This window comes from Heptranchias perlo, chromosome 3 (assembly GCF_035084215.1).
Source record: "Heptranchias perlo isolate sHepPer1 chromosome 3, sHepPer1.hap1, whole genome shotgun sequence".
NCBI lineage: Eukaryota > Metazoa > Chordata > Chondrichthyes > Hexanchiformes > Hexanchidae > Heptranchias > Heptranchias perlo.
In genome coordinates, this window is record NC_090327.1 from 30,306,195 (window position 1) to 30,332,539 (window position 26,345).

The 26,345-nt window shown below is 44.9% G+C and overlaps 1 protein-coding gene across 2 annotated transcripts; it reads right to left on the minus strand.

Moving 5' to 3' along the window:
- Window positions 1–10,568: 10,568 nt before the first annotated feature.
- LOC137306059 (forkhead box protein H1-like) lies at window positions 10,569–26,126 on the minus strand. 2 transcript variants are annotated; one of them, XM_067975113.1, is made up of 4 exons: window positions 25,922–26,126; window positions 21,704–22,235; window positions 21,494–21,598; window positions 10,569–15,096 (listed from the first exon to the last, which is right to left on the minus strand). In XM_067975113.1, the coding sequence occupies exons 2-4, from the start codon at window positions 22,175–22,177 to the stop codon at window positions 14,032–14,034; spliced, it is 1,644 nt and encodes a 547-aa protein (XP_067831214.1). In that variant the 5' UTR covers window positions 22,178–22,235; window positions 25,922–26,126; the 3' UTR covers window positions 10,569–14,031. The 2 variants fall into 2 exon arrangements, with proteins under 2 accessions (XP_067831214.1, XP_067831224.1); XM_067975123.1 differs by lacking the exon at window positions 25,922–26,126 and having other exon boundaries at window positions 21,704–22,446.
- Window positions 26,127–26,345: the final 219 nt, after the last annotated feature.

A 26,345-nucleotide genomic window follows, 5' to 3' on the forward strand; every position in this document is an offset into this window, starting at 1 on the left:
CTATTTGACCCTGAGATGAGCTTCTGACCACATATTCGCTCCATCACAAAGACAGTCTACTTCCACCTCCATAACGTTGCACGTCTCTGCCCCTGCCTCAGCTCATCTGCTGCTGAAATACTCATCCATACCTTTGTTACCTCTAGACTTGACTATTCCAATGGTCTTCCGGTCAGCCTCTCATCTTCCACCCTCCATAAACTTGAGCTCATCCAAAACTGCTGCCCGTATCCTAACTTGCACCAAGTCCCGTTCACCCATCACCTCTGTGCTCGCTGACCTACATTGGTTTCCGGTCCTGGAACGCCTCGATTTTAAAATTCTCATTCTTGTTTTCAAATCCCTCCATGGCCTTGTCCCTCCCTAACTCTGTAACCTCCTCCAGCCCTACAACCCTCCGAGATCTCTGCACTCCTCCAATTCTTGCCTATTGCGCATCCCCGGCCGTGCCTTCAGCTGTCTAGGCCCTAAGCTCTGGAATTCCCTCCCTAAATCTGGAATGCACTGCCCGAGGGGGTGGTGGAGGCAGATTCAATCATAGCCTTCAAAAGGGAACTGGATAAGTAATTGAAAGGAAAAAATTTGCGTGGCTAAGGGGAAAGAGCAGGGTTGCTCTTGCATAGAGCCGGCACGGACTCGATGGGCTGAATGGCCTCCTTCCATGCTGTAACCTTTCTATGATTCTATAATTAAACCTCTCCGCCTCGCTACCTCTCTCTCCTCCTTTAAGACTCTCCTTAAAACCTACCTCTTTGACCAAGCTTTTGGTCACCTGTCCTAATATCTCCTTATGTGGCTCAGTGTCAAATTTTGTTTGGTAATTGCTCCTGTGAAGCACCGTGGGACGTTTTACTATGTTAAAGGTGCTATATAAATGCAGGTTGTAGTTGTAGTAGTGGAGAGAGTGTAGTTATGATCTGGTGATGTGAAGGTTTTCAGCAGCAAAGCAAATCTCAAGAGCTCAGGCATTTGACCCGGCTTTTGATTCAGCAAAAGGGAGCAATCCTACCCAGCAACCCAGCCCCCGCAGCCCCAGTGTTTTAGACTTAAAGCCAACAGGCTTTAGTCTCAAATTGAGCATTGATAAGGGAAAGTTTAGGCTGAGTTGCCTCATCAGACTGGCTCCATCCTGTCCCAGTTTCTCCTGCTAACAAACACTACATTTGCAAATGCGCATGTTGGAACCCTGTGCTGATTGCAGTGTGAAGTTCAAAGCAAATGGAGACAAGCATGGGCTGGGCCTTGTGAAGTACAAGCAGGCCAGTGTTATGACTGCCTTGAGGAGAAATGCAATATGCTGATCACTTTTTTCACCTCCTTTTAGACAAGGAATGCATTGAAAAGTTCCCTGCTGATATCAAATTACTAGAACATTCTGGTCACAATCAGATCAAAGCACAATGAATTGGGTCAAGCTTGTGCTTTTTTCATAGATAATGTAAGGGGTCCCATCAAGCGATTAACCACCTATTGTAAAGCTCATTGTTAACTGCTGTCTCCCAATACTGAGCCATTTTATCTTTCCCTTAAATGTAAAACAATAGGGCCCATTTTGACTACAAGTATTTAACAGTAGGAGGGGTTACTGCTGTGGAGTAGGCCATTGTGTTTCAAAATGTAAAACAGCAGGAATTTGCGCCTGATACACTGATGAATAAGCAATAAACAAGGTGGAGAAGATCCCATCAAACTGGCTCCGACATGATGGGAACAGACCATCAAGTAAAAGGAAGACCTCCTCCCCCACCCCCCTCCATTTTCTGCACTCAGCCCATAAGCCAAGGCTCCTGATCTCCAGTAACTCATCCACACAGTGTGAGCCTGGACAGCGAGCATCAGCAGCTAATCACCGCTGGATCGATCACAGCTGGATCAATCTCTGCCGGATCGATCACAGCTGGATTGATCACTGCTGGATCGATCACAGCCGATCATTGCTGGATCGATCACAGCTGGATTGATCACTGCTGGATCGATCACAGCTGATCACTGCTGGATTGATCACTACTGGATCGATCACCGCCATGCCCCATTCTGTCTTAACATTCACACACACACACACACACACACACACACGTACTTTCCAGCAGGATCTTCGGACAGTGTGATGGAATGAGATTTTGATCAGAAATGATAGCAGGAAGTGCTGGGAGTATGTGACAGGTCAATCAGCATCTGTAAAGAGAAGAGACAAGTTGTGATGTTTCGGTTGTTGTCCTGAAACCTCAAAATCGGTATTTCCTCTTTACAGTTGCTGACTGAGATGATTTGCGAAGTTTTATTATGTTAAAGGCGCTATATGAATGCAAGTTGTTGTTGTTGACCTGCTGTGTGATTCCAGCATTTTTTTGTTTTATTTCAATGTTTTCATGTTTTTCCTTTTACTGGTTTAGATCGGGGGGGTGCACTGTGATGGTCCTCCTTCCACTCCTCTCGCTGTCTAACGGCACTTTTACAGTGCAGCACTGATTTTTGGAGAGCAATGCTGCAAATCCATTGGCAGTTCACATGGACCCACAATACTCCCTGCTGCTGCAGGAATGAGGCAAATCGGGAGCTTTGCATTACTCAACGCAGCCGATGGCGAGACAGTTGGATGTCGACTGTAGTCCTATAATGGAAAGGGATCTTCAAGATCATGAAGAACGAGCGAGGAGCAGTCCCACCTTCAGCAATAGAGAAAATGAAAAAAAAGGGTAGAACTTGCATGTATTACAAACATTCACACGTCCAAGATAGATGCGACCCATGGAGGTTTGGGGAGGGAGAGGGGGGGGTGGGGTCACTCTGACTGCCTGCCTCTCTTTTTCTTGTCTTGTCTGTGCCCGCTTGGCCCTGGAAAGGGAGCATGTGCTCTCCACCGGTATGGCCTGGGATTTCTGTGATCGGGAGGCACCGCAAGGAATACAGCGTTGTACACAAATTACAACATTATGATTTAGATTTGTAAGTTTCCCTTAAGTTTAAATTAGATTTCATGTATGAATTATTATATTAGTCATGACTCCTCACAAGAGGCCACTTGTAGATTTGTTTTCCTGTTGATGACACTGGGCAACTCAGTGTCAATTTTATAGGTCAGTTAAAAAAAGACATGTATTAATAAGGAAATGGGCAGCACAGATAGTGGGCAGCCACTCAGAACTGTGCTCTGCCAGGGCCTCGAGCTGCTTCCGGTAGAGCGAGCATATCAGCTGACTGTTCCAGCTTGAGAGCCTTGCTCCCCACTGCCACTTTTCCCAGTAGGGATTTCCAATTAAAATGTAGAGGTTTGCTCTGGTTACTGTGTTTCTAATGCTGTAAAACTAGCAACCCAGCTCCTCCCACACTTAACCAATGAATTGTTGAGCAACACAGTCCAGGAGAGACCCAGGCCGGATCTAAGGCCTGTGCTGAGTTGGCTGGGATGATGGCAGTGCCTCTTCAAATGGCTGCGGTGCTCCTGTGTTTGAGTGAAGAGAAGCCATCAGTGTTCTCTCTCCTGATTGCCATCCAGCAACCTCTGCTGTTTATGCACGTGGTTGATGGGTAATGCCAGCAAGTCTCCAGCGGACTGGGAATACATGCACATCTCCCACTGACGAAGGGATCCTCACACATCTCCTGTAATGGCAATACCCGCACATCACCCACTGATGGGCAATACCTGCACATCTCTCACTGATGAACAATATTTGCACATCCCTCACATAGAAACATAGAAACACAGAAAACAGGAGCAAGAGTAGGCCATTCGGCCCTTCGGGCCTGCTCCGCCATTCAAAATTATCATGGCTGATCGTCTAACTCATTACCCTGTTCCCGCTATTTCCCCATATCCCTTGATCCCTTTAGCATTAAGAAATATATCTATCTCCTTCTTGAATACATCTAATGACTTGGCCTCCACTGCCTTCTGTGGTAGAGAATTCCACAGGTTCACCACCCTCTGAGTGAAGGGATCCTCACACATCTCTCACTGATGGACAATACCCACATATCTCTCACTGATGGACAATACCTGTGCATCACCCACTGACAGGCAATACTCGGACATCACCCACTGACAGGCAATACCTGCATATCACCCACTGATGGACAATATCTGCACATTTCTCTCTGATGGACAATACCCACACATCACCCACGATGGACAATACCTGCACATCACCCACTGACAGGCAATACCTGCACATCACCCACGATGGACAATATCTGCACATCACCCACTGACAGGCAATACCTGCACATCACCCACGATGGACAATATCTGCACATTTCTCTCTGATGGACAATACCTGCACATCACCCACTGACAGGCAATACCTGCACATCACCCACGATGGACAATATCTGCACATCTCTCACTGATGGACAATACCCACACATCACCCACGATGGACAATACCTACACATCTCGCACTGATGGACAATACCCACACATCACCCACTGACTACAATGCCCATGTCTTCCCTCATGTAATTATGCACATCTCCTACTGATGGGCAATTGTATTGCCCAGTCATTGAAAATACCCACCTGTTTCCTGCTGATGGAGGGAGACCCATGCGTCCCCCGTCACTGCCCTGCTCATAATACAATTCTTTAACAAGCTTTCCCTGCGGCACTCCTGCTGTTGAGCTTTACCTCAGTGTTCAAACCAAACTACTTAACAAAACAAAAGCACGTCAGTTAATCCAAATTCTTAGTAATTGTTTGTGATTTGTTTTTAAGGGGGTCCTCTATTCAGGAGATTCACTCTCTAATCCCATCAAAAGATTTTACATATCTTATTGCTGAGTTGTCTCAGTGTCCTGGCCCAACATTCGTCCATTAACCAAAAGCATCAAAAAACCCAGATCAGCTGGACATTCATCTTATTGGTGTTGTGGGACTTTGCTGGTCCACAATGGCTGCCAAGTTTACCTACAAAACAACGATCAACAACTTACATTTATATGGTGCCTTTGACATAGAAAACACCCTAAGATACATTACAGAGGGATAAGCAGATGCCAAACAGTGGTGGAAGAGTTAAGGGAGATGACTAAAAGCATGAACAAAAGGATATATTTCAAGGAGTGGAGCAAAGTGGTAATGCAGTGGGGTTTAGGGAGGAAGTTTCGGAGAATGGGATAAATATGGCTGAAGGCTCTTTTGCCAATTGTCCATCAGTGGGATATGTGCGGGTATTGCCCATCTGTGAGATGTGTGGACATTGCCCTTCAGTGAGATGTGCAGATATTGCCTATCAGTAGGCAATGTGCAGGTATTACCCATCAGTGGGCAATGTGCAGGTATTGCCCATCAGTGGGCAATGTGCAGGTATTGTCCATCAGTGGGCAATGTGCAGGTATTGTCCATCAGTGGGCTTTGTGCAAGTATTGCCCATCCCAAACCCGCGACCTCTACCACCTAGAAGGACAAGAGCAGCAGGCACATGGGAACAACACCACCTGCACGTTCCCCTCCAAGTCACACACCATCCCGACTTGGAAATATATCGCCGTTCCTTCATTGTCGCTGGGTCAAAATCCTGGAACTCCCTTCCTAACAGCACTGTGGGAGAACCGTCACCACACGGACTGCAGCGGTTCAAGAAGGCGGCTCACCACCACCTTCTCGAGGGCAATTAGGGATGGGCAATAAATGCTGGCCTCGCCAGCGACGCCCACATCCCGTGAACGAATAAAAAAAATATTGCCCATCAGTGGGTGATGTGTGGGTATTGCCCATCAGTGGGTGATGTGCAGGTATTGCCCATCAGTGGGTGATGTGTGGGTATTGCCCATCAGTACTGCACTGAAGTGTCAACCTAGATGATGTGCTCCAGCCTCCGGAGTGGGGCTTTAACTCACAACCTTGACTCAGAGTCAAGATTTCTATCACTGTGCCAATGCTGATACTATAGGGATGATATCATAATCTCATGTTCCCAGCAGGGAAACTGTGCTCAAAGGGGGAATATGTCAGAGATGGGACTACAACTAGGAGCTTCTGACCCCATATCCTTTCTATCACAAAGACCATCTACTTCTACCTCCGTAATATTATCTGTCTCCACCTCTACCTCAACCCGAAGGCTGCCGAAACTCTCATCCATGCCTGTTACCTCCAGACTCGACAATTCCAATGCCCTCCTGACCAGTGTCCCATCCTCAACCCTCCAATCATCCAAAATTCTGTTGCCCATGTCCTAACCCACACAAAGTCCCATTCACCCATCACCCTTGTGCTCGCTGATCTACATTGACTGCCAGTTCCCCAACACCTCAAATTTAAAATTCTCAGTCTCATGTTTAAATCGCTTCATGCCTTTGCCTCTCCCTATATCTGTAACCTCTCCAGCCCTACTACCATCCCAGAACTCTGGTCTTTTGTGCATCCTGTTATCCCTTTGCCCCACCATTGGCTTTAGTCATCTAGGCTCTAAGCTGTGGAATTCCCTCCCTAAACCTCTCCACTTCCCACTTCCTTTAATGATGTGGAGATGCCGGTGATGGACTGGGGTTGACAATTGTAAACAATTTTACAACACCAAGTTATAGTCCAGCAATTTTATTTTAAATTCACAAGCTTTCGGAGGCTACCTCCTTCCTCAGGTGAACGATGTGGAATCCACATCGTTCACCTGAGGAAGGAGGTAGCCTCCGAAAGCTTGTGAATTTAAAATAAAATTGCTGGACTATAACTTGGTGTTGTAAAATTGTTTACACTTCCTTTAAAACCTTCCTTAATACCTACCTCTCCCATCTCCTTTGGCTAAGAGTCCATTTTTTTCTGATCACGCTTCTGTGAGGCGCCTTGGGACACTTTTCTACATTAAAGACACTACATGAATCCAAGTTGTGGCTGTTGTTGAGAGGGGAAAGGCACCCAGGGATCATTACCATTTCCCTGAGCCCCGCTGGAAACTGTGTGCATGCATGTGCGTGGACATCATTCGGGGATTGGACTGGGCTAAATGTGATGCCTGCCAGCAGTCAAATAGCCTGCCAATGCTCATTGCCTAGGCTCATATGGATAACATGGTCCCTTTGGGCTGCTGCTGCTGCTCCCTGGCAATGAGCCATACCTTCAGGATATTGGATTTTGACCGTTCTGCATTCTCTCACACTAGTGGAAAGATTCTTATCTATCTAATCCTTCCCATCCCCCTCCCACCCCCCCTCCCCATTAAATTGAACAACTCTTTACATGCAGTTAAATTGGAATGGAACTGCTGCTGGGAGGATGGAGTCGGTGCCCAAGACTCGATTAACATGTCTGAGCACTGCCCATCCTGTTGAGTGTTTTGTTTTCCTGTGGCTCTCTGTAAATAATGGGACCAACCTAATGAGTGTAAACACAGACTGGGTCAGCTACTGATATTCAGGCATTCTTACATTGAGGGGGCAATGTTGATGCAGATCTGTGGGGGTAGGAAATCACCTATTTTAACTTTGTGTAGCGACATCCCAAATGCCTTTATGGAGATTTCCTCAGTTCAGTGTTTCCAACATTTAGAAATTAGAAATTATGCACCTTCCATTATCTTGAGCTCATCCAAAACTCTGCTGCCCATATCCTAACTCGCACCAAATCCCGTTCACCCATCACCCCTGTGCTCGCTGACCTACATTGGCTCTCGATCTGGCAACGCCTCAATTTTAAAATTTGCATCCTTGTTTCCATGGCCTCACTTCTCCCTATCTCTGTAAACTCCTCCAGCCCTACAATCCTCCAAGATCTCTGCGCTTCCAATTCTGGCCTCTTGCACATCCCCGATTTTCATTGTTTCACCATTGGCGGCAGTGCCTTCAGCTGCCTAGGCCCTAAACTCTGGAATCCCCTGCCTAAACCTCTCTGCCTCTCTCTCCTCTTTTAAACCTATCTCTTTGACCAAGCTTTTGGTCACCTGTCTTAATATCTCCTGATGTGGCTTGGTGTCAAATTTTGTTTGATAACTCTTGTGCAGCACCCTGGGACGTCTTACTACGTTAAAGGTAGTGTCTAAATGTTAGTTGTTGTTGTTGATTATAGCTTCACTAGAGATACTGAACAAAGGAAAATTATGTTGTTACACAGCAGCTAAAAGAATCTTTACTCCAGTGGTCATCCACCTCTGATACTCCCAAACATAAAAGGAAGTGACCTCTCTTGACCTTGGAGGGGTGCAGAGCAGATTCACCAGAATGATACTGGGGCTTAGAGAGTTAAATTATGATGGCAGATTGCATAAATTTGGCTTGTATTCCCTCGAGTATAGATCACTGAGGGCTGATCTGATCGAGATGTTTAAAACGTTAAACGGATTTGATAGCGTAGATATGGAGAAACAATTTTTCTGGAAATCAAGAACAAGGGGACGTGATCTTAAAATTAGAGCTAGGCCATTTAAGAGGGAAATCAGGAAGCACTTTTACACACAAAGGTTAGTAGAAATTTGGAACTCTCTCCTCCAAAAGGCTGTGGATGCTGGGACAATTGGAGCCTTCGGGTAAGGGTATTAAGGTTTATGGAGCAAAGGAGGAAAAATGGTGTTTAGAGGTGTAGATCTGTCATGATCTAATTGAATGGCGGAGCAGGCCCGAGGGGCAGAATGGCCTACTCCTGTTCCTAATGTTTTTATTGTTGCTCTAGGGTTCTGAGAGCATCAGGAACCTGGAATTTACAATGTTTTTGGATTTGACATCACCTACGCTGGGTCTCTAAACTTATTGAGTCACTGCTTTATGCTCTTGTGTCATTTCAGATTAAGACTTAGCTGAGCCAGCTCCAGGCCCACTCTGCATGTTCCCAGCCTACCTGCATGCATTTATGTGCTATTAGAGGGAATTTGTTCAGGACAGACAAGCAGCACATCATGACATTAACGTGCTACCTAGATTCAATCTCGTGAATTAGCTGTGTATGGTCTCAAGAGGGAGGGGAGCACCCAGCCAGTTTAAAACCAGGGAGAGCAGCGCACAGGTTTTTTGATACGTTAAGTGCCCTTTGACTTTGATTTTATTACCTCAGCTTCATCCCAGCCCTACCAGCACCAGTGACAGACATGTAACTACTAACAGTTCATCTTAGTGTTAAGTGGCTCAAAATAGTCTCAACGGACAAAAATCTATAATGACACTGTTAGATATTTTTCCACATTTCAAGTTAACATAGTACGGAATATGCCCATTATTGTGTTTACTAATATCCAAGTAAAGATGCATCATTCCCAGGACCTCAAAACTGTTGGGAACTCTCTGATCTTCGTACAATCTATAGGTAGTCTAGGACTACCTCCCTGAAGGCTCAATTGAGTATCTGCAGTGAATAGCTGAGTCATACAGACCAGGTTAATCCCAGGTTTGATCTCCAGTCCATGTTGAGTTAGCCTTTCACCTTGGCTGCTAATAGGGACACTATAATTGGCCTTTGTACCCCTGCGTTTGAGAGGTGGGGAAGGAAAAGCTGTGGAAAGAAGATCATCTAGGTTTCCCAGTCCATACAGGGCATTGGATGAGGAATGAATCAGACTCAGTTTTGTTTCTCGCCACAGTTGAATATCCTGTTGGTCCTCACTGTCTAGGCTCACAAATAGAGAATGCCAGCATCCATGGAACAAGAATCGGAATCAGACGGAGTGTAAAATGGGTGGCCGATTCGCTATCACTCGTTTTGCATTACCACCCAAGATGCATTTCAGCCTCAGTGTGTTCAAGGAGGATGGAGGGAAGGAACAAGTCCCAGTTACAGGAGGAAACGGGCAGAGACTCTGATAAAAGAATGACCTTTCTACACTCAAGACATTAAATAAAATATTTTTGAATTAACAAGAGGTGGCATCATCTCCAAACCTGTGTCTGCACACTCATCAGTACAGACACGGCAAAGAGGATACATTTTAACATAGTGCTGAATTTATTAAGCCCTTTGGATGCTTACTTTTCCTTTTAAAAAAAAGTCTGGATACAACATTAGATAAAAAGTATTTTTATTTATAAACAGTAAAAATTATAGAGAAGGGCAATAAAGATAGGCGTATAATTATCCTTGAAATTAAACTTCAGAAAAGCTTCACACCCAATGCCACAGCCCCACAGACAGGAATAAAAATACTCACTGATTTTCATAAAAGCTTTTAATTTTTCGGTATATGGGGGAGGCAGAGAGCAGTTGGTCAGCAATGTCCCAATTACTGGAAGAGGCAAGAGGTAATGGTGTCATAGGCAAGATAACAGGTGTAGTGAGGTAGCCAATATTTAGGCATGCAATTGGAGATGGATTAGCTTGGATATTAACCTTCAACAAGGCATGGGACACAAAGACAAACAGTAGAAGATATTTCGACATTAGAAAACCAATGTGTAGCTATGCTGTGGAGATGCCGGTGATGGACTGGGGTTGACAATTGTAAACAATTTTACAACACCAAGTTATAGTCCAACAAATTTATTTTAAATTCCACAAGCTTTCGGAGGCTTCCTCCTTCGTCAGGTGAACGGTATGGAAAATACCATACTTCCATACCATATTTCCATACCGTTCACCTGACGAAGGAGGAAGCCTCCGAAAGCTTGTGGAATTTAAATTAATTTGTTGGACTATAACTTAGTGTTGTAAAATTGTTTACAATGTGTAGCTAACTCAGCTTGTGCAGGAACCCACTTTCCTGCCCATTCCTCTTTTATATTCTTCACTGAAGCTCAGACAAGTCACAAGGAACAAAGAGCAGTAGCATGGCAAGGATTGTGTTAACTAATACTCCAGACAATTTTTTTAAAAATGTGAATGATATTCGACCACCTCCCTCCCCTTCCCCTAAAAGTGACAATAGAAAGCTCCACTGTGAAATAGTAGACTTCAAAATGTCAATGACAAATAGATTTAGCGACAACACATCGACTGTGATCCGTTAGTTAATTCCTCCATGAAGGGAGAGGGGAAGTTGGGAGGGCAGCAGGAAGAAGGGAAAGTCAACATTTTGGTGGATCAAATTGAATACTTAATGCAAGTTCCATCAATTCAAGCTATTTGCCCTTATTGGCAGCGGCATTCAAATTGGAGGCATCAAATAAAACCACCTCTTAAGAAAGAAAGGGGCATTATTTTCAACCGACGCACATAGTGGTCATCAGGATATATTATTTCCAATTTTTTGGGGGCATATAATTGCTCATTAGCAACAATTCACTCAACCAGAACACACACTTTCCAGCGAAGGTCACAGGATAGCAATCAAAACAAGAATCCTGGGTGATCATTTCCTCCCCCTTCCTTAGCCCAGGGCCACCGAGTGCCCTGTTGCGATTAGTATCATTTTGGTTCAGTTGGTAGCCTTTGGGTCTGAAGTTTGCGGGTTCGATCCCCGAGCCAGATACCACCAGTGGACTATTGTAGGATGCTGCATTAATCTCGTCAGAAGGATGTTAAGTATCTTATGCCACTATTTGAAGAGTTCTCCTCCCACCACCAAATACAGATTAGCCAGTCATTCACCTCACTGCTGGTGCAGAATGGCTCCTGCATTTGTCAACAGAACAGTTAGTGCACTTCAGAAGTAATTCACTGTGGGAAGTACTTTTGAGATATTTCCAAGTGATAAGTATTAGTTATCAGCTAATTTAGGTGAGACTGGGGATGGAGCCAGGGGCATTCTTGATTTGCTTGTATCAGCTGCAGATTAGGGCACTACATTTATCAATTCAGTTGTGCAGAGCCTTGGTCAGGCCTCATCTGGAGAACGTAGTTGCCAACTCTAGTTGGACATATTTCAGGAGACTTCCTGTCTCCAACCACCCTGTCCCACCATTGGTCACCCAACATGTCCATCTTTACAGTGCATCGCCTTCCCATGCCAATTGGAAGGCAAACAGGCTCTCAATTACCCGATTGGATGATGTTAAACAGCCTTTTTATCTATCCCATCTCCAATATTTTTATAACTAATTAATGAAAGTGTTCAAAGAAAATGAAAAAAAAAATCACACCATTTTTTTTAATGATTTTTCTCCAGGAGTTACTCGCAGCAGTGTCCTGGTGAGTAACCTTTCATTCCTGGAGACTCCAGGACAGTCCTGGAGGGTTGGCAATCCTAGGAGTACCACGTTCAGTTCTGGGCGTCGCAACTCAAGAAGGATATATTGGCCTTGGAGGGGATTCGATTCACCTGAATGATACCGGGACTTAAAGGGTTAAATTATGAGGCAATGTTGCATAAGCTTTTTCATGCAAAAGATAGTGGAAATATTGAACCCTCTCCTCCAAAGGCTGTGGATGCTGGGTCCATTGAAATTTTCAACAGCAAACAACAACTTGCATTTATATATGACCTTTAACGTAGTAAAACATCCCAAGGTTCTTTTCAGTACTGAGATTGATAGATTTTTGTTGGGTAGGGTTATCAAAGGATATGGATCAAAGTCAGGAAAATGGAGTTGAGGTGCACATCAGCCATGATCTGGTCGAATGGGGAACATGTTTGAAGGTTTGAAGGGCCTTCTTCCTAACTACTGGGGGGAGCCTGAACAGATAATGTGCTTTTTTTAAAAAAGAGCCCTGTTGTGATTTATAGCAGTCATGCGGTTCAATTAAGATCCAGACAGAGCAGAAACACACTCCCACCATCTTAGCAACAGTTACTCTTGCTCAATTTAGCAGTGTCAAGAATGACTGGATAGCAGGCAGGGTCAGAGACATCACTATGAGAGATTGTATGAAGGTCTTTTTACTATGTTAAAGGTGCTATATAAATGTAAGTTGTTATTGAGGTCAGCCTGGTACCATATGACAACACATTCCTCTTAGAAAAGTAGAGGGGTTGTGAACTCCCCGCCCCCACGTGCAATGTAATCCTTGCAACAAAGTAATAAGTGACCGCCCATAGTACGTACACCAGTGGAAAAGGGGAGGGAAGAAATTAAGTTATGTCAAAAAGCAAACCCATGCTTTTATCAATCTTTATTTATGCAGTTTAGTGTGTTAATGATTTATTACATTTTTTTAATCTTAATTGAATGAAAACAGTTGTGTTTGAAGTCTAAATTTTTTTGCGAGTGTGGAGGGAGGAGGGGTTAGCAATGGATAGGCTGCATGGCATTTGGGGTATGTCATTTATGCATGGTCCCTGAGCAGAAATAATTGCATTTCACAGCACTGCTGTATATTCAGCAAACCAGCATTTTAATAAGCTTCCGAAGATGAACGCTTTTATAGCCGTGGACCAGAATCTTAGTTACGCAGGAAATTAAAACCTGTAAGTAATTTCTGACCATCTCACAAAAACAGATGCCACTCAGATCGACCACCATTTATTTTACTTTGTAAGGATGACTTCAGTACTGTTTTCCCCCCAATCAGAAGCATCACCCATTTCCCATCTCACGTATTTTCACTCTTCTGAAGAGCTCGACTCCTTGTTGGGTTTTGGTTGCCTGTGAGCCGGTCGCCCTCCCAGTGCCTCACCGAAGGATCGTTATTTACATGCGAACACCAACAATGACTGCTGGTAGCTATTCTGCAGTAGGAGGCATCACCGCTAGGCCCCATCCTATCATCGCACTACGTCCACACACTTGCACTTCCAGCAGTGGTTGTTGAATAACAGCTGGAAGTGTGGGAACTGTGGCCAGTCTTCTCCTCCCTAACCCAGGGGCACAGAGGCCAGTTGGACAATATGGCTGTCCCGGCTGACGTCACCTAACTCAGTAGAGGCCAGAGATCTTCCAGATAGATCGTATCTACTTCCCTGAATAAGCTTGCTGAGTCCATGCAAATGTTATTCCCAACACATGTCTGATGTGGATGGCTTTGCACAACTGGGAAAGGAGAGGGTGGAGTGGAAAAGACAAGGGAAAAGCATTCCTTACTTAACATTTCCAGCCTCGAAACACAGGACAGGAGAGGGCAAAAGATTTCTTAGAAAGTCAATCCCGGGATTTGCATAAATTTTTTTTAAAAGTTTTGAAAAATAGAGTCAAGTTGGTCACAATAATGTCCATAAATCACTTTTGGAGGTTTGTTGTTAAGATTTTGTTAAGATTTTTAAAGTTAGTACGCTACTTACTCTCTTCACACGGATTGTGCGCTCAGTAATCAAACGGCATGTATCGAGCCCTCACCACATTGCTTGCACCAGGTGGCATTCCAGTGCCCATCGCACTGGCTGGGCAGAACTGGTGCAATATGGTATCAAAGACACTTTTGTTTGGTGGGACAACCTGCAACATTCTGTCCAAATCCAACACAGATGGTGGACGTAAAGCTGGCAGAGGGCGTGGATCAGGCAGGAAAGGCCAGCTGGGTGGGCTTAAGAACCGTGTTGGTCTGTACGGATACAACAACAAACTTGAGGGGTTGTTGTACTGGAAGAATGCAGAATATGGTAGACTCATACTGGGAGGCGCAATTACATTTGGAGGGGGATATTTGGTGTAGGAAGTTGGTAACTCCCAGGACATGTAGGGCCTTAGTGGAAGCTCTGGATAGGTGGTGCAGGGATTCTCCCATATGGAAAGAGGAGTAGACCTGCTGTACTCCACTGATAATCTCAGACGTTTTGACTCATGCTTACGAGGGGATTCTCTTTGGGAAACATTGGTGTCATCCTCAATAGAGGAAGGACTGGAAGATGAAGTGCTTAGGGGTGAGGGCAACTGGATCTTGTGATGAGCACTCTGTGAAGAAGAGAATGAAGAGGTACACTGTGGTCTCTCACATGCTACTGGATGAGGATGCCAAGAGTTTAAATCCAATCTTCCCTGTGGGGTAGGATCTTCATTTGATGACTTTCTTTGGAGACGTTTAGCGGCCACAGAATAGCTCTTCTCCCTTTCAGATGTAGAAGCTTCCAGACTATTCCACAACGTGTCAATGGAAAAGGCACCATTCGACCTGCTGCCACCCTGCTGTGGGGGTGCTGTTGCATGCCCAGAAGGGGCTTCTGACACCTGCCATGCTTTGCTGGTTTCTTCAGAAGCTGAGAGGCTGGCAATCCCACCCTGGATATAGGCAGTCGAATTGGCCGCAAACCTTCTCCCATCTTGTCGTGAGACAGATGTGTTTTGTCGTTTTAATGCTTCAGGTGGGATACGAGTAACGTCAACCGTCCAGTGGTTCCCCTTGCCTTGTGGCCTTTTTGGGTCATTCAATACCTAAAAAAAAGAGTATATAACTTGTATCTAGAACACATACTATAACTCAATTGAACATTGCAGGTATTGAGCCTTTGCCAAGGCAACTTTCCATAGCACCAGCCATTTGTTTTGTGTAAGCCTCAACAGCCAGCTTCAGCAGGAAATTATAGGGTGGGAGGCATCACAAGAGAGCCACCACAGTCAAACCCCATCTCAATCTCACGCCATATCCATATACTTGCCAGGAAGCATCATTGAGCAGTGGAGGAATCCTGGCCAATTCCATCCACCCCCCCTGCCCCACTCCTCCCTTCCTCCTCTCTTCAGCCCATGGGCACTGAAGCCCAGTTGCAGTATCCCTATTACCACCCAATAAATCAGCTAGCTCAATGCAGCTGAGGGATAAAATGTGGGACACACATGGTCTGTTTGGCTCAGCTACTCATTAAGTGGTGTATTTATCAACTGATTCAGACGGTGTACTCCGCGTCATTGTTCTACAACAATGAAAAGGTGCGTGAGGACAAGATATGCCATTGTTGAGTTCAATGAGGTCCAGTTTTGTTGCTGTAAAGCCTTACTCTCCCAATGACTGAGTAAATTCACTTAAACTACAGAAGGGAAATATATTTGATTGACAGCCTTACCAGGAAGCTGCCAGTCAACCACCGCCACAATCTTTCCTATGAATATCCTGACAGGAGGAGGCCAGTTGCTGCTGTGAGCAGAGGGCGGTCACCAAGATTGTAATCTCAGCCTGTTACTCCTAGTTCTTTTTAGCCACTTCCTATAAATAACATTTCTCCTTCCTGAAGTGACCACGTCAAGGCACATCTAAGGCTTCTCTTCCCTTTTCCAGCAAAGATTTTCATCCCTCCTTCATGAAGGCACCAACTCATACTGGGGGATAGTCCAAGTACAGATAACGGAGACCATTCATCCCAACTCATTCATCATTCCATAGAAACCTGCAGTCCATCACAACATCCAATTGTCTATTGAATGACTTCAGGGTTTTAGCCTCCATTACCCTACCTGGACCATTCCAGGTATTGTGTGAAGTGTTTCCTGACTAAAGTCCTGAACTTATCGTTTTCCTGTGACTGATTATTCTACAGTCATTGGTTCAACTCAAATGCCCTGGATTTATCGTTCTAATCCACTGCTCTATTAGTAAGGCCACACTTGGAATACTGTGTACAGTTCTGGTCACCCTATTATAGAAAGGATATTATTAAACTAGAAAGAGTGCAGAAAAGATTTACTAGGATGCTACCGGGATTTGATGGTTTGACTTATAGGGAGAGGTTGGATAGACTGAGACTTTTTTCCCTGGAGAGTAGGAGGTTTAGGGGTGATCTTATAGAAGTCTATAAAATAATGAGGGGCATAGATAAGGTGGATAGTCAAAATCTTTTCCCAAAGGTAGGGGAGTCTATAACGAGGGGGCATAGATTTAAGGTGAGAGGGGAGAGATACAAAAGGGTCCAGAGGGGCAATTTTTTCACTCAAAGGGTGGTGAGTGTCTGGAACGAGCTGCCAGAGGCAGTAGTAGAGGCGGGTACAATTTTGTCTTTTAAAAAGTATTTGGACAGTTACATGGGTAAGATGGGTATCGAGGGATATGGGCCAAGTGCAGGCAATTGGGACTAGCTTAGTGGTATAAACTGGGTGACATGGACATGTTGGGCCGAAGGGCCTGTTTCCATGTTGTAAACGTCTATGATTCTATGATTCCATTGCTATGTTTTTTGAGGCACCTCATTTGGGAAAAAGTCAGAAGTGAGACCCCCCTCTCTCTCCATCTCATTTGCCTTGTTAAACTGGGCCTGCACCTACAGCAGGCACAGGCCCCAGATTATCCAATAAGGGAGCTCCAGGAAATCCCAGGACAGCATTGAGAGCGTAGAGGAGCAACGGGTCTCCATCCCCGCTTCCTCTTCACTGTGCTTGGGAACTGAGCATTCCCCAGGTGGACAGATACGCCACTGATTCAGCAATAGAACTCATCACCGAGTCGCAAAGTGGAGTCTACTATCACAGCCTGATTTCTTTTAGCCCCCTCCTTAGCTGTTCAAGGCCATTCATCAAGTCTCTCTTATTCTTTCTTACATTTATCAGCGTTCACATCCATGTTGAATTCTGCCCACTTGGAAATTTTATCTGCACCTTTCTGTAGCTCTTAGGCTTATCTTTGGATTTGATTGTTCTGTCCCCCACCCCCTGCTTCTACTCCGAGGTGCCTCTCCTCCCCAATTTTCTGCTTGCTGCCTATTTGAGGCACGCATTTGGCAGTTGAAAATCGTTCCCGGTGTCTTGAATTTGCTTGAACTGAAACAGCAGAGATCCTCAGTGGTGGTGATGGTGGGGGAGCTTCGCCTGTTATTTGTGCCCCTACCGCCAGGATGTTCACCTCAGGTAGGGTTGGCAATGCACTGTGGCACCTTGCCAGTGTAAATAAGGTTGGCTATGCTGCTCAGATGAATTCAAAAAGTACCCCATTTTCAAATAGGTCAGTGTTCGTACTGCAATGATTCAGTCTGCGACCACTGTTTTAAAACTTAAACCCTCGTGCCATCCTTAGCATTGCTGGATGTCAGGGATTCACAGGTACAAATGGCAAGAAATATACATCCTATTTCCTTCATTTTCATGACATCGTAATAAAACAATACTCAGGGATCTGGACTAACCAGGTCCCATCCCAATTCCCACCCAGATGATGATGTTTTTTACTCTGACTTACTGGAGGAAATTCAGAGTCAAGGGGGAATAGTGAGGGAAAGCAGACAAAAGTGACAAGAAAAAAAGATTTAGTGAGTGAAAAGTAAACAGCATCTGAGGACAGGTGCACACATTTAGGGGGTAATTTTAAAATTTCTCATGGGTCAAAAACTGAGTGAATCGGCAGCTTGTTTTACATTTTAACTAGTTTTCTTTATCAATGGGAAAGAAATTTGGGTGAGGTGTAAAACGGGTGGCCAATTTGCTATCGCCCGTTTGATAAAAGTTAAAATTACCCCCCAGTCTATGACCCTGGAAGTCACACACTCAGCAGCTCCCTCCCCCCAAAACATAGCCCCATCCACACTGCAGAAATATGTGCTAATGGTTAAAGTTAAGCTGTTCTCCTAGTACAATGATATTAATTAACACCTGTATACACAAGTCCGACCTAGGCTCAGGCCTTAGAAAGATTCTTACAGTTAGCAGGTACTTTACACAAGTTTACATACTGAAAGGTTTGCTGACAGCTATAGCATGCGACAAGTAGTTTACATTTGCTTTTTTTTTAAATTAAAGGGATTATAAAAATCCGTCACAAAATCTGTACAATTCCCACGCTGCTGGTTTCTAAAGTAGCTAGCTAGAGAGAAACTATTTCCTCTGGTGGGGGAGTCCAGAACAAGGGGGCATAACCTTAAAAATTAGAGCTAGGCTGTTCAGGGGTGACGTCAGGAAGCATTTTTTCACACAAAGGATAGTGTAAGTCTGGAACTCTCTCCGCCAAAAAGCTGCTGATGCTAGGTCATTAGAAAATTTCAAAACCGAAATTGATAAAGATTTTTGTTAGGTAAGGATATTAAGGGATATGGAACCAAGGCAGGTAAATGGAGTTAAGCCATGATCTAGTTGAATGGAAGAACAGGGGCATGGTTTTAGTGTAGAGGCGGGAAGGAATCGGCGGGTTGGGGTGGAAGATAATCAGAGGCAAAACCCAGAAGTTAAGTTGGTGGGTTGCCATCTGCGATCGCGACCTTGACGAGATCAATAAATTTTACTTCCGGGCTTTACGCCCAGCAGCCAGGTCGGGTGGGAAGGCCGGGGATTGAAGTGGGAGGATGGCATCGTGGGGGCGGTGCTGATGCCAGGAGGAGATCGGAGATTGGTCAAAGAGGTCACTGATATCGAAGGTTGGTCGAAGATCGGGAGGAGATCGCAGATCAGGTGAAGAGTCAGAGATGGGGGCGGTGGAGGTGCGGGAAGGAGCCACCATCGGGGTCGGGTCCAGCACCAGAGGTGGGGGGGCGGTCCAGCATCAGAGCGGTGGGCAGCATCAGAGGGGTGGGGGTCGGGTCCAGCATCAGAGGGGTGGGCAGCATCAGAGGGGTGGGGGGTGGGCAGCATCAGAGGGGGGGGGGGGGAGGGGGGAGTCCAGCATCAGAGGGGTGGCGGGACGATTGGCCGATCACGGGGTCGTGTGGCGCCCGGTGAGCTTGTTGGGCCTGGAAGGAGCACTCCTGCTCTTTTGCGCCCACAAGCAGTGCAATAAAGGTACTCACCTCACGGATCTGGCCCTTCCCACTTGCTTTTACCTGACATGAATCAGAAGCAATGGGAAATCTGAACAGGTAAAGTTAAAATTATTTTACTTTTATAATACACAAATAATTAAGTACCTCAACTATTTCAATGAGGTACATTGCTCCTTTAAGTATCAGGCCGCCAGCTTTAAGTGGGGGCGGGACTTCCAGGCGTCTTTTGCACGCGTGCATTCGAATGCACCTGGGTCAAGCCCGGAAATGGGTGTGTTAGAGCCAGGATGCGGTCCCGCTCCAAAAATCGACTATTTTTACTGGCCACCCACCCCCAACCCACCTGTTCTTGGGGGTTAAAATTACCCCCCAGGCTCGAGGGGTTGAATGGCCTACTTCTGTTCTTATGAACCGTACAGACCAGGAAACTTCCAGGTTCAGTCCCCTAGTTTGTGCCGAGTTACCCAATCTCAACTTGGGGCTGGTGGTGTGTGTGGAGAAAGGTACAGAGGTGCTAAAATTGCCAATTGACACTCACCATTTGGGCTTACACAACAGGCATGGGAGAGGCACCAGAGGGCACCCATGACCATGACACCATATCTTTGTGTGAAAAAGTCCTTCCTGATTTCCCTCCTAAATAGCCTAACCCTAATTTTAGGATTGTCCCCTCGTTCTTGAATTCCTATCCAGAGGAAATAGTTTCTCTTTATTTACTGATCAAATCCTTTTATCGTTTCAAACACCACGATTAGATCACCCCTCCAATCTAAACTCAGGGAAATAAAAGCCAACTTTATGCAACCTGCCCTCATAATTTAACCCTTTTAGCCCTGGTATCATTCTGATGAATCTGTGCTGCACCCCCTCCATGCAAGATGTGTGTGCAGCCTACTCTTAATTCAGATTATCTGATCATTTTTTGGAGTAAATTCTCACTTTGCTGCACTATTTACATTGCTTAATTCGAATCACTGATTAATTTGATTTTATTTAGCGTAAATAAACAACTTTGAATCAGGAGTTGACATTACTATAATTGTAGCAATGTAACATTTTAGTGCACTCACAGATTTCTACAACACAAAATAATCATTATTATCCTTACCCTAATGACCAGCTCACGAGAGATTATGGGGTGATGGAATCGAAGTGTTTAAAATTATGAAAGGATAGGACAGGGTAGATAGAAGCAGACTGTTCCCAGTAGTTAAGGGGTCAAGAACAAGGGGCCATAGATACAAGATTAAATGGAAGAGATTTAGAACAGAGGGCAAGAGAAATGTCTTCACACTGAGAGTTGTGAGGCTGTGGAATTCACCCACTGCACCAGAAACGAGGCCCGGTGCTTCTGTTTGCTTGATATGGAGTGTTCCCTCCCCCCACCTCGCTCCCCACCCCGCCCCCGCCCCTGCTCCCCAATAGGGACACACGCCATTTACCAAGCGCCAGAGAAATTTAGAGATTGGCAAGAGCCAGACTCAAGGAAAGAATTTCATGGAACAGCACAGAAATTGACCCCCTTCCCCCACACACAAAATATTTATTTAGAAGACAACACAAATCAGCAGGAAAACCGAATACACCAAGAGGAAGATTGCACTCACTCCAATGTTGTAAAAGACTCCGAGAGGGTGAACTTCCACAGGGTTTCTCCTGCTTGCCCACTGTAACTTCGTCAGAAGAGCCACGGAAATCCTGGAAAAGTGGCGTAAACCATTTTCCTGGGCTTTCATGTCTCTTCCGTGAGCAGGAGAACTGCTGTAGAAATTCACTCCTTCTATTCATTACCTCCAATTTCTCCCCGGTCTGAGCTGGAGCCACCAGTACTGTTAACCTCAGTAGACAAGATGCAAAGTTAGGAAGGGTACAAATATCTAATTGTACCACTGGTGTTTTTTTTAAAATCACAGTCCCAGTAGACATAGAATGGAAATTTCACATACCCACCATTACACTTTGCTCAATTCCTAGTGATAACACAAAGGTACAACCAACATGAAACTGAGCTCGTCTCATTCTCTCACCCCCCACAAAAAAAATAACACGCACATATACATAAAGACAAGCACACACTCCTTTACAATACTGCACTGGTCTCAGATCTCTGCTTTACAGTCCAGTTGCTAAAGACAGCCAATAGTTAGGAGCAGACTTACTTTTATAAAGCAATCATTTAGAGACAAGTTGTGCCTGACAGAATCTTTCCAACCTTTGTAATGTCCTTTGAAAAATGGAAACATGACACTGATTTCATGGAGAATCTGTAAACACAAAACACACAGCCAGCTAGTTACATTTGGAAACCGGTCGAATTCCCTCAACATTTAAGAAGTCACAAATGCCAGTCACAAATAGATAACCAGTACCTGAGATAACTTCAGTCTCTTCTCTGGAGAATTAAGGATGGCAATGGTTATGAGAGCAAGGTACGTGTAGGGTGGCTTAGGATATCTTTGGTAGTTTTTTTTCTTCAAAGGCTGTTTACCCTCTCCTCCTGCATTTTCTTCATCGCAGTCTTCTGCAGAGTTGGGGTCCCTTTTATCCTGGACCTGGTTTGTAGGATCATTGGTATCACAAATGTTAGCATCAGAGATCTGAACTGGCTGTTCCATCCTGGGAACCGTGGTCGTACTCTCCAAATGCAGACTCTGAGATGAAGAGTTTCTTTGGTAAAGCGAGCGCAATTGTTTGAGGTCAAGCGGGGAAGTTTTTGCAGGAGGAAGAGGAGAATCCAACGCATTTTCCCAGTCTCGCATTGGAAGTTGAAAGTCGTTTCTGCCTGTTGCTGGAGACGGTGCTGAAAACATCCCAAATCCGTCTACTTCCCGGCTCATTCTCATGCTGATGAATGAGCATAGCACTGGAGCCACACGAATAGACTACTGCCAGAGTTGTTTTCTTAGAAGACAATCAACATTTGCATGATCATCCAAACTGTAATCAGTCTTAACACAGGGGGATTAGTCAATGAATAAAGGGGTGGGATCTTAGGGGAGGGGCTGCAAAAAGTTTGGAAGCCAATGGAGTTCATAAGCTCCACATTTTTTGCCACCTTCAATTTTTTTCCCCAAATAATGGAATAGCTCCTTTAATTGTGGGTTTGAACTAGTTCACTTTGGGCCCTTTAATATTTTTCAGCTGAACCTCGTTTTCCTGATTTTAAAGGGGCACTGCCATTAAGTGAGAAAAGTATCTGGCAAATTTTTATTGTCTGCTTGGTGATAATAATTGTAAACAATTTTACAACACCAAGTTATAGTCCAGCAATTTTATTTTAAATTCACAAGCTTTCGGAGGCTTCCTCCTTCCTCAGGTGAACGATCGTTCACCTGACGAAGGAGGAAGCCTCCGAAAGCTTGTGAATTTAAAATAAAATTGCTGGACTATAACTTGGTGTTGTAAAATTGTTTACAATTGTCAACCCCAGTCCATCACCGGCATCTCCACATGGTGATAATAACACAACGCAAAGATGTCAGTGCTTCACGAGCACATGATGCCTTCCTGACAAAAAAATGACCAACACCTCTTTTTCCCATATCAAATAAAAAATGGTTTTCCCAACTGTTTCTTCTCCCCCTCCCCCAGAAGACGCTACCCTTTAAGTATTGACTTTTTGTCCTAATTTTGATTTGGAGAATGTGGAGGTGGTTTCACTCTGCTGAGCTGCGCAATTGATTCGGTTCTTAGTCCTTCTTTTCCTCTTTGTTACAGTTCTCTGATCTTTGTCTCGATGTTTTACTTCTCTTTCTCCTTTCTTCCATCAGTTTTCTCCATTCTCTGCCTTCCCCTCCTGGGGTAAAGTCCCTCATGCACTCAATACCTTTTATACCAGATCATAGGAGACCTCCTACTTGTTCTTATCCTCTTTTCTCTTTCTCTTTTCGTTCACCTTCATTTCCTTTTTCTTTTTGTTTCTCTGCTTTCGTTTCTTTCTACCTTTATCTCCTCTATACTTTCCGTTTGTTTTCTGTTTTGTGCATAAATCCTTTCACATCCTTGCCCCTCCCTACCTCTGTCACCTCACCCAGTCCTATAGCCCCCTCCTCCCAGATTCCTGTTCCTCTTACTCAGGCCTCCTGCACATCTCCCCATCATTGGTGGTCCTGCCTTCAGCCACCTAAGTCCCACTCTTTGGAAGTCCTTTCCTGAACTCTGCTGCCTCTTCATTTCTCTCCTGCTTTCAGACCCTCCTCAAAGCCCTCTTTGGTTCAGTGGTGTGCTGAGGGAGTTCCTTTTGAAATGGTTGGACTTCAAAAAGGAGCCTAAATACAACTTTCTATGAATACTTAAATTTATCGTGTGATACTCAATGACTAAAAATAACCTTTGCAAATCATGAGATTCATAAGCAAATTGTGAATGCTGGAAAAGCTGTAGGTGCCATCTTTTGGAATCATAGAACCTTACAGCACAGAAAGAGGCCATTCAGTCCATTGTGCCTGTGCCAGCTCTTTGAAAGAGTTATCCAATTAGCCCTACTCTCCCACTATAGAATCATGGATGAAATGTTAAACCAAGGCTCTGTCTGCCTGTGCAGGTAGACTTAAAAGATGCCGTGGCACTAGATGAAGAAAAGCAGAGGAGTTCTCCTGGTGTCCTGGTGAACATTTATCCCTCAATCAACACAACACAACTGGCCATTGATTCCTACATAACAACAGTGACTGCAATTTAAAAGTAATTAATTGGCTGTGATGCCCTTTGGGACATCCTGAAATCGTGAAAGGCAAGTTACCTACAGCTTTTCTGGCATTCACAATTTGCTTATGAATCTCATGATTTGCAAAGGTTATTTTTAGTCATTGAGTTTCACATGATAAATTTATGATGTGGAGATGCCGGTGATGGACTGGGGTTGACAATTGTAAACAATTTTACAACACCAAGTTATAGTCCAACTATTTTTATTTGAAATCTACAAGCTTTCGGAGGCTTGCTCCTTCGTCATTTACCTGACGAAGGAGGAAGCCTCCGAAAGCTTGTAGATTTCAAATAAAAATAGTTGGACTATAACTTGGTGTTGTAAAATTGTTTACAAATGATAAATTTAAGCATTCATAGAAAGTTGTATTTAGGTTCTTTTTATGAAGTCCAACCATTTCAAAACTGTGACAAATCACAGAGCTCACGTGTTGGCAAGGCAACACCAACCACCTGGGAAACGGCGTGCAGGTGAGCACGCAAGCCTGTAATTCCGTCTATTTGCGTCAGAGATACGCGTAATCTGGGCGCAAATCAAATAAGCGGCCTAAAAGACTCCAAAATTTTGGTCATGAGTTACGAGTGTAAATTTAATACGCCCAAATCTACTCGATCTTTTACGATCATCTATCGATTCCTCCGCCCATAATAATGGCCCTGCACCCAAGTGACAGAGCTTTATACGCAAATTTCCTGCAATTGTGCTCGCTCGCTTCAAATTAAGACCAGATTTTCAAATGCAGCAGGAAACAAAATAATTTTTCTGGTGTCTTACGTTTTAAAAAATTTATCCTCACTGAGATTTGCACTGTACTTTCTGTTTCTTTGAATGCATTTTTATGGCATAAGTGTAGAAGTCACGTTAAAAAAATTGAACTGCTTCCCTGATCGCAGGTTCTTAAATATTCTGCACCTAGTGTGCATGAATGATGGTTAAATGAGTCGAAATTCAAATTTTCATGCTTAAAGAAAGAGAAAGAACGTGTATTTATATAGCACCTCTCAAGACCTCAGGCCTAACCAAAGTGCTTTACAGCCAATTAAGTACTTTTGAATTGTAGTCACTGTTGTAAAGTAGGAATATATGAAGAAGTACATGGTCTGAATTGAGTGCTTTCCTTGGACCCCAATTGTTTATGCTGATTTTGGCTGATTTACATCCATTTTATGTTTGGGCGTATTCTAATGTGATTCGCAGGATATGTGAGCGTAACTTGACATCAGCAAATTGGGCGTGGGAATGGGCGCATTTTCAGCTCTAACTTCCAGGTTACGCCCATAAAGGAAATTCTAGGCCTACACTATGCAACCTTACTACGTGGGAAATGAAGGCCTGGTAGGGTAGCAGACAGCTAGTTTTTTTATTTAAAGAGATTAGGGGCTCGATTTTCGTATGTCCGAGCGAGTGCATTCGTGGCGGGGGAACTCCGAAAATTGTGGATTCCCGGGGCGGGTCCGGAGCCCGGCTCCAACCCGCCCACTTCCGGCTTCCCCAATGATGCGTGTGCAGACCCCGCACGCGGGACTCCCACCAGCAATTAAAGCCGGCGGGATCCCACTTAAATCAATTAATTGGATACTTCAGGTCGTTAGGAGACTTGATTTGGAGGATATTTTAGGAGGGGTGGGATTTTCAGGTCAACTGAGCGTGTTTCCCGTACTGGGGGAAACACTCCCAGTTGAAATGGACGTGTTGCAGCCACCAGCCTGTGGCAGCTGCAAAGGTCCATTTGACAGGTTGGGGGGGTGGGGAGATCCTCACTCATTGCAGGAGGCCACTCTGTCACTTGGGACAAAGTTTGGCCTGCACCACCCTCCTCCTAACACTAAAATTCACAAACTTGCAACCTCAACCCCGGTGTGCAGACACATGTACCTACCTTGCAGACCCCCTCAAACGTACATCTTCTGGATGGGGGCCGCCATAGCTGCAGTCATGACGACCTCAGAGGGCGAACAACATCACCAGCCTCGCCGACCACTCCGTCCACATCTGACACCTCCACAACACAGTGCTGTGACACATCCACCTGCACAGAAGGAGGGAGGACAACCACAGAGAGAGATGCGTCGCAGAAGGCACTACCCTCGCCACAGGGTATACAGACCGAGGCTCAGCTTCCTGGACCTCTCTGAGCAGCAGTGCACACGGAGGCTCAGAGTCACTCGACATGTAGTCGTGGACATCTGCAGCCTCTTTCAGGCCGAGCTGCTCCCGGCTGGCCCGAGCACCATCTTCTTACCTGTCGCTGTCAAAGTCACCACTGCCCTCAACAACTTCTCCTCCGCATCCTTCCAGGGTGC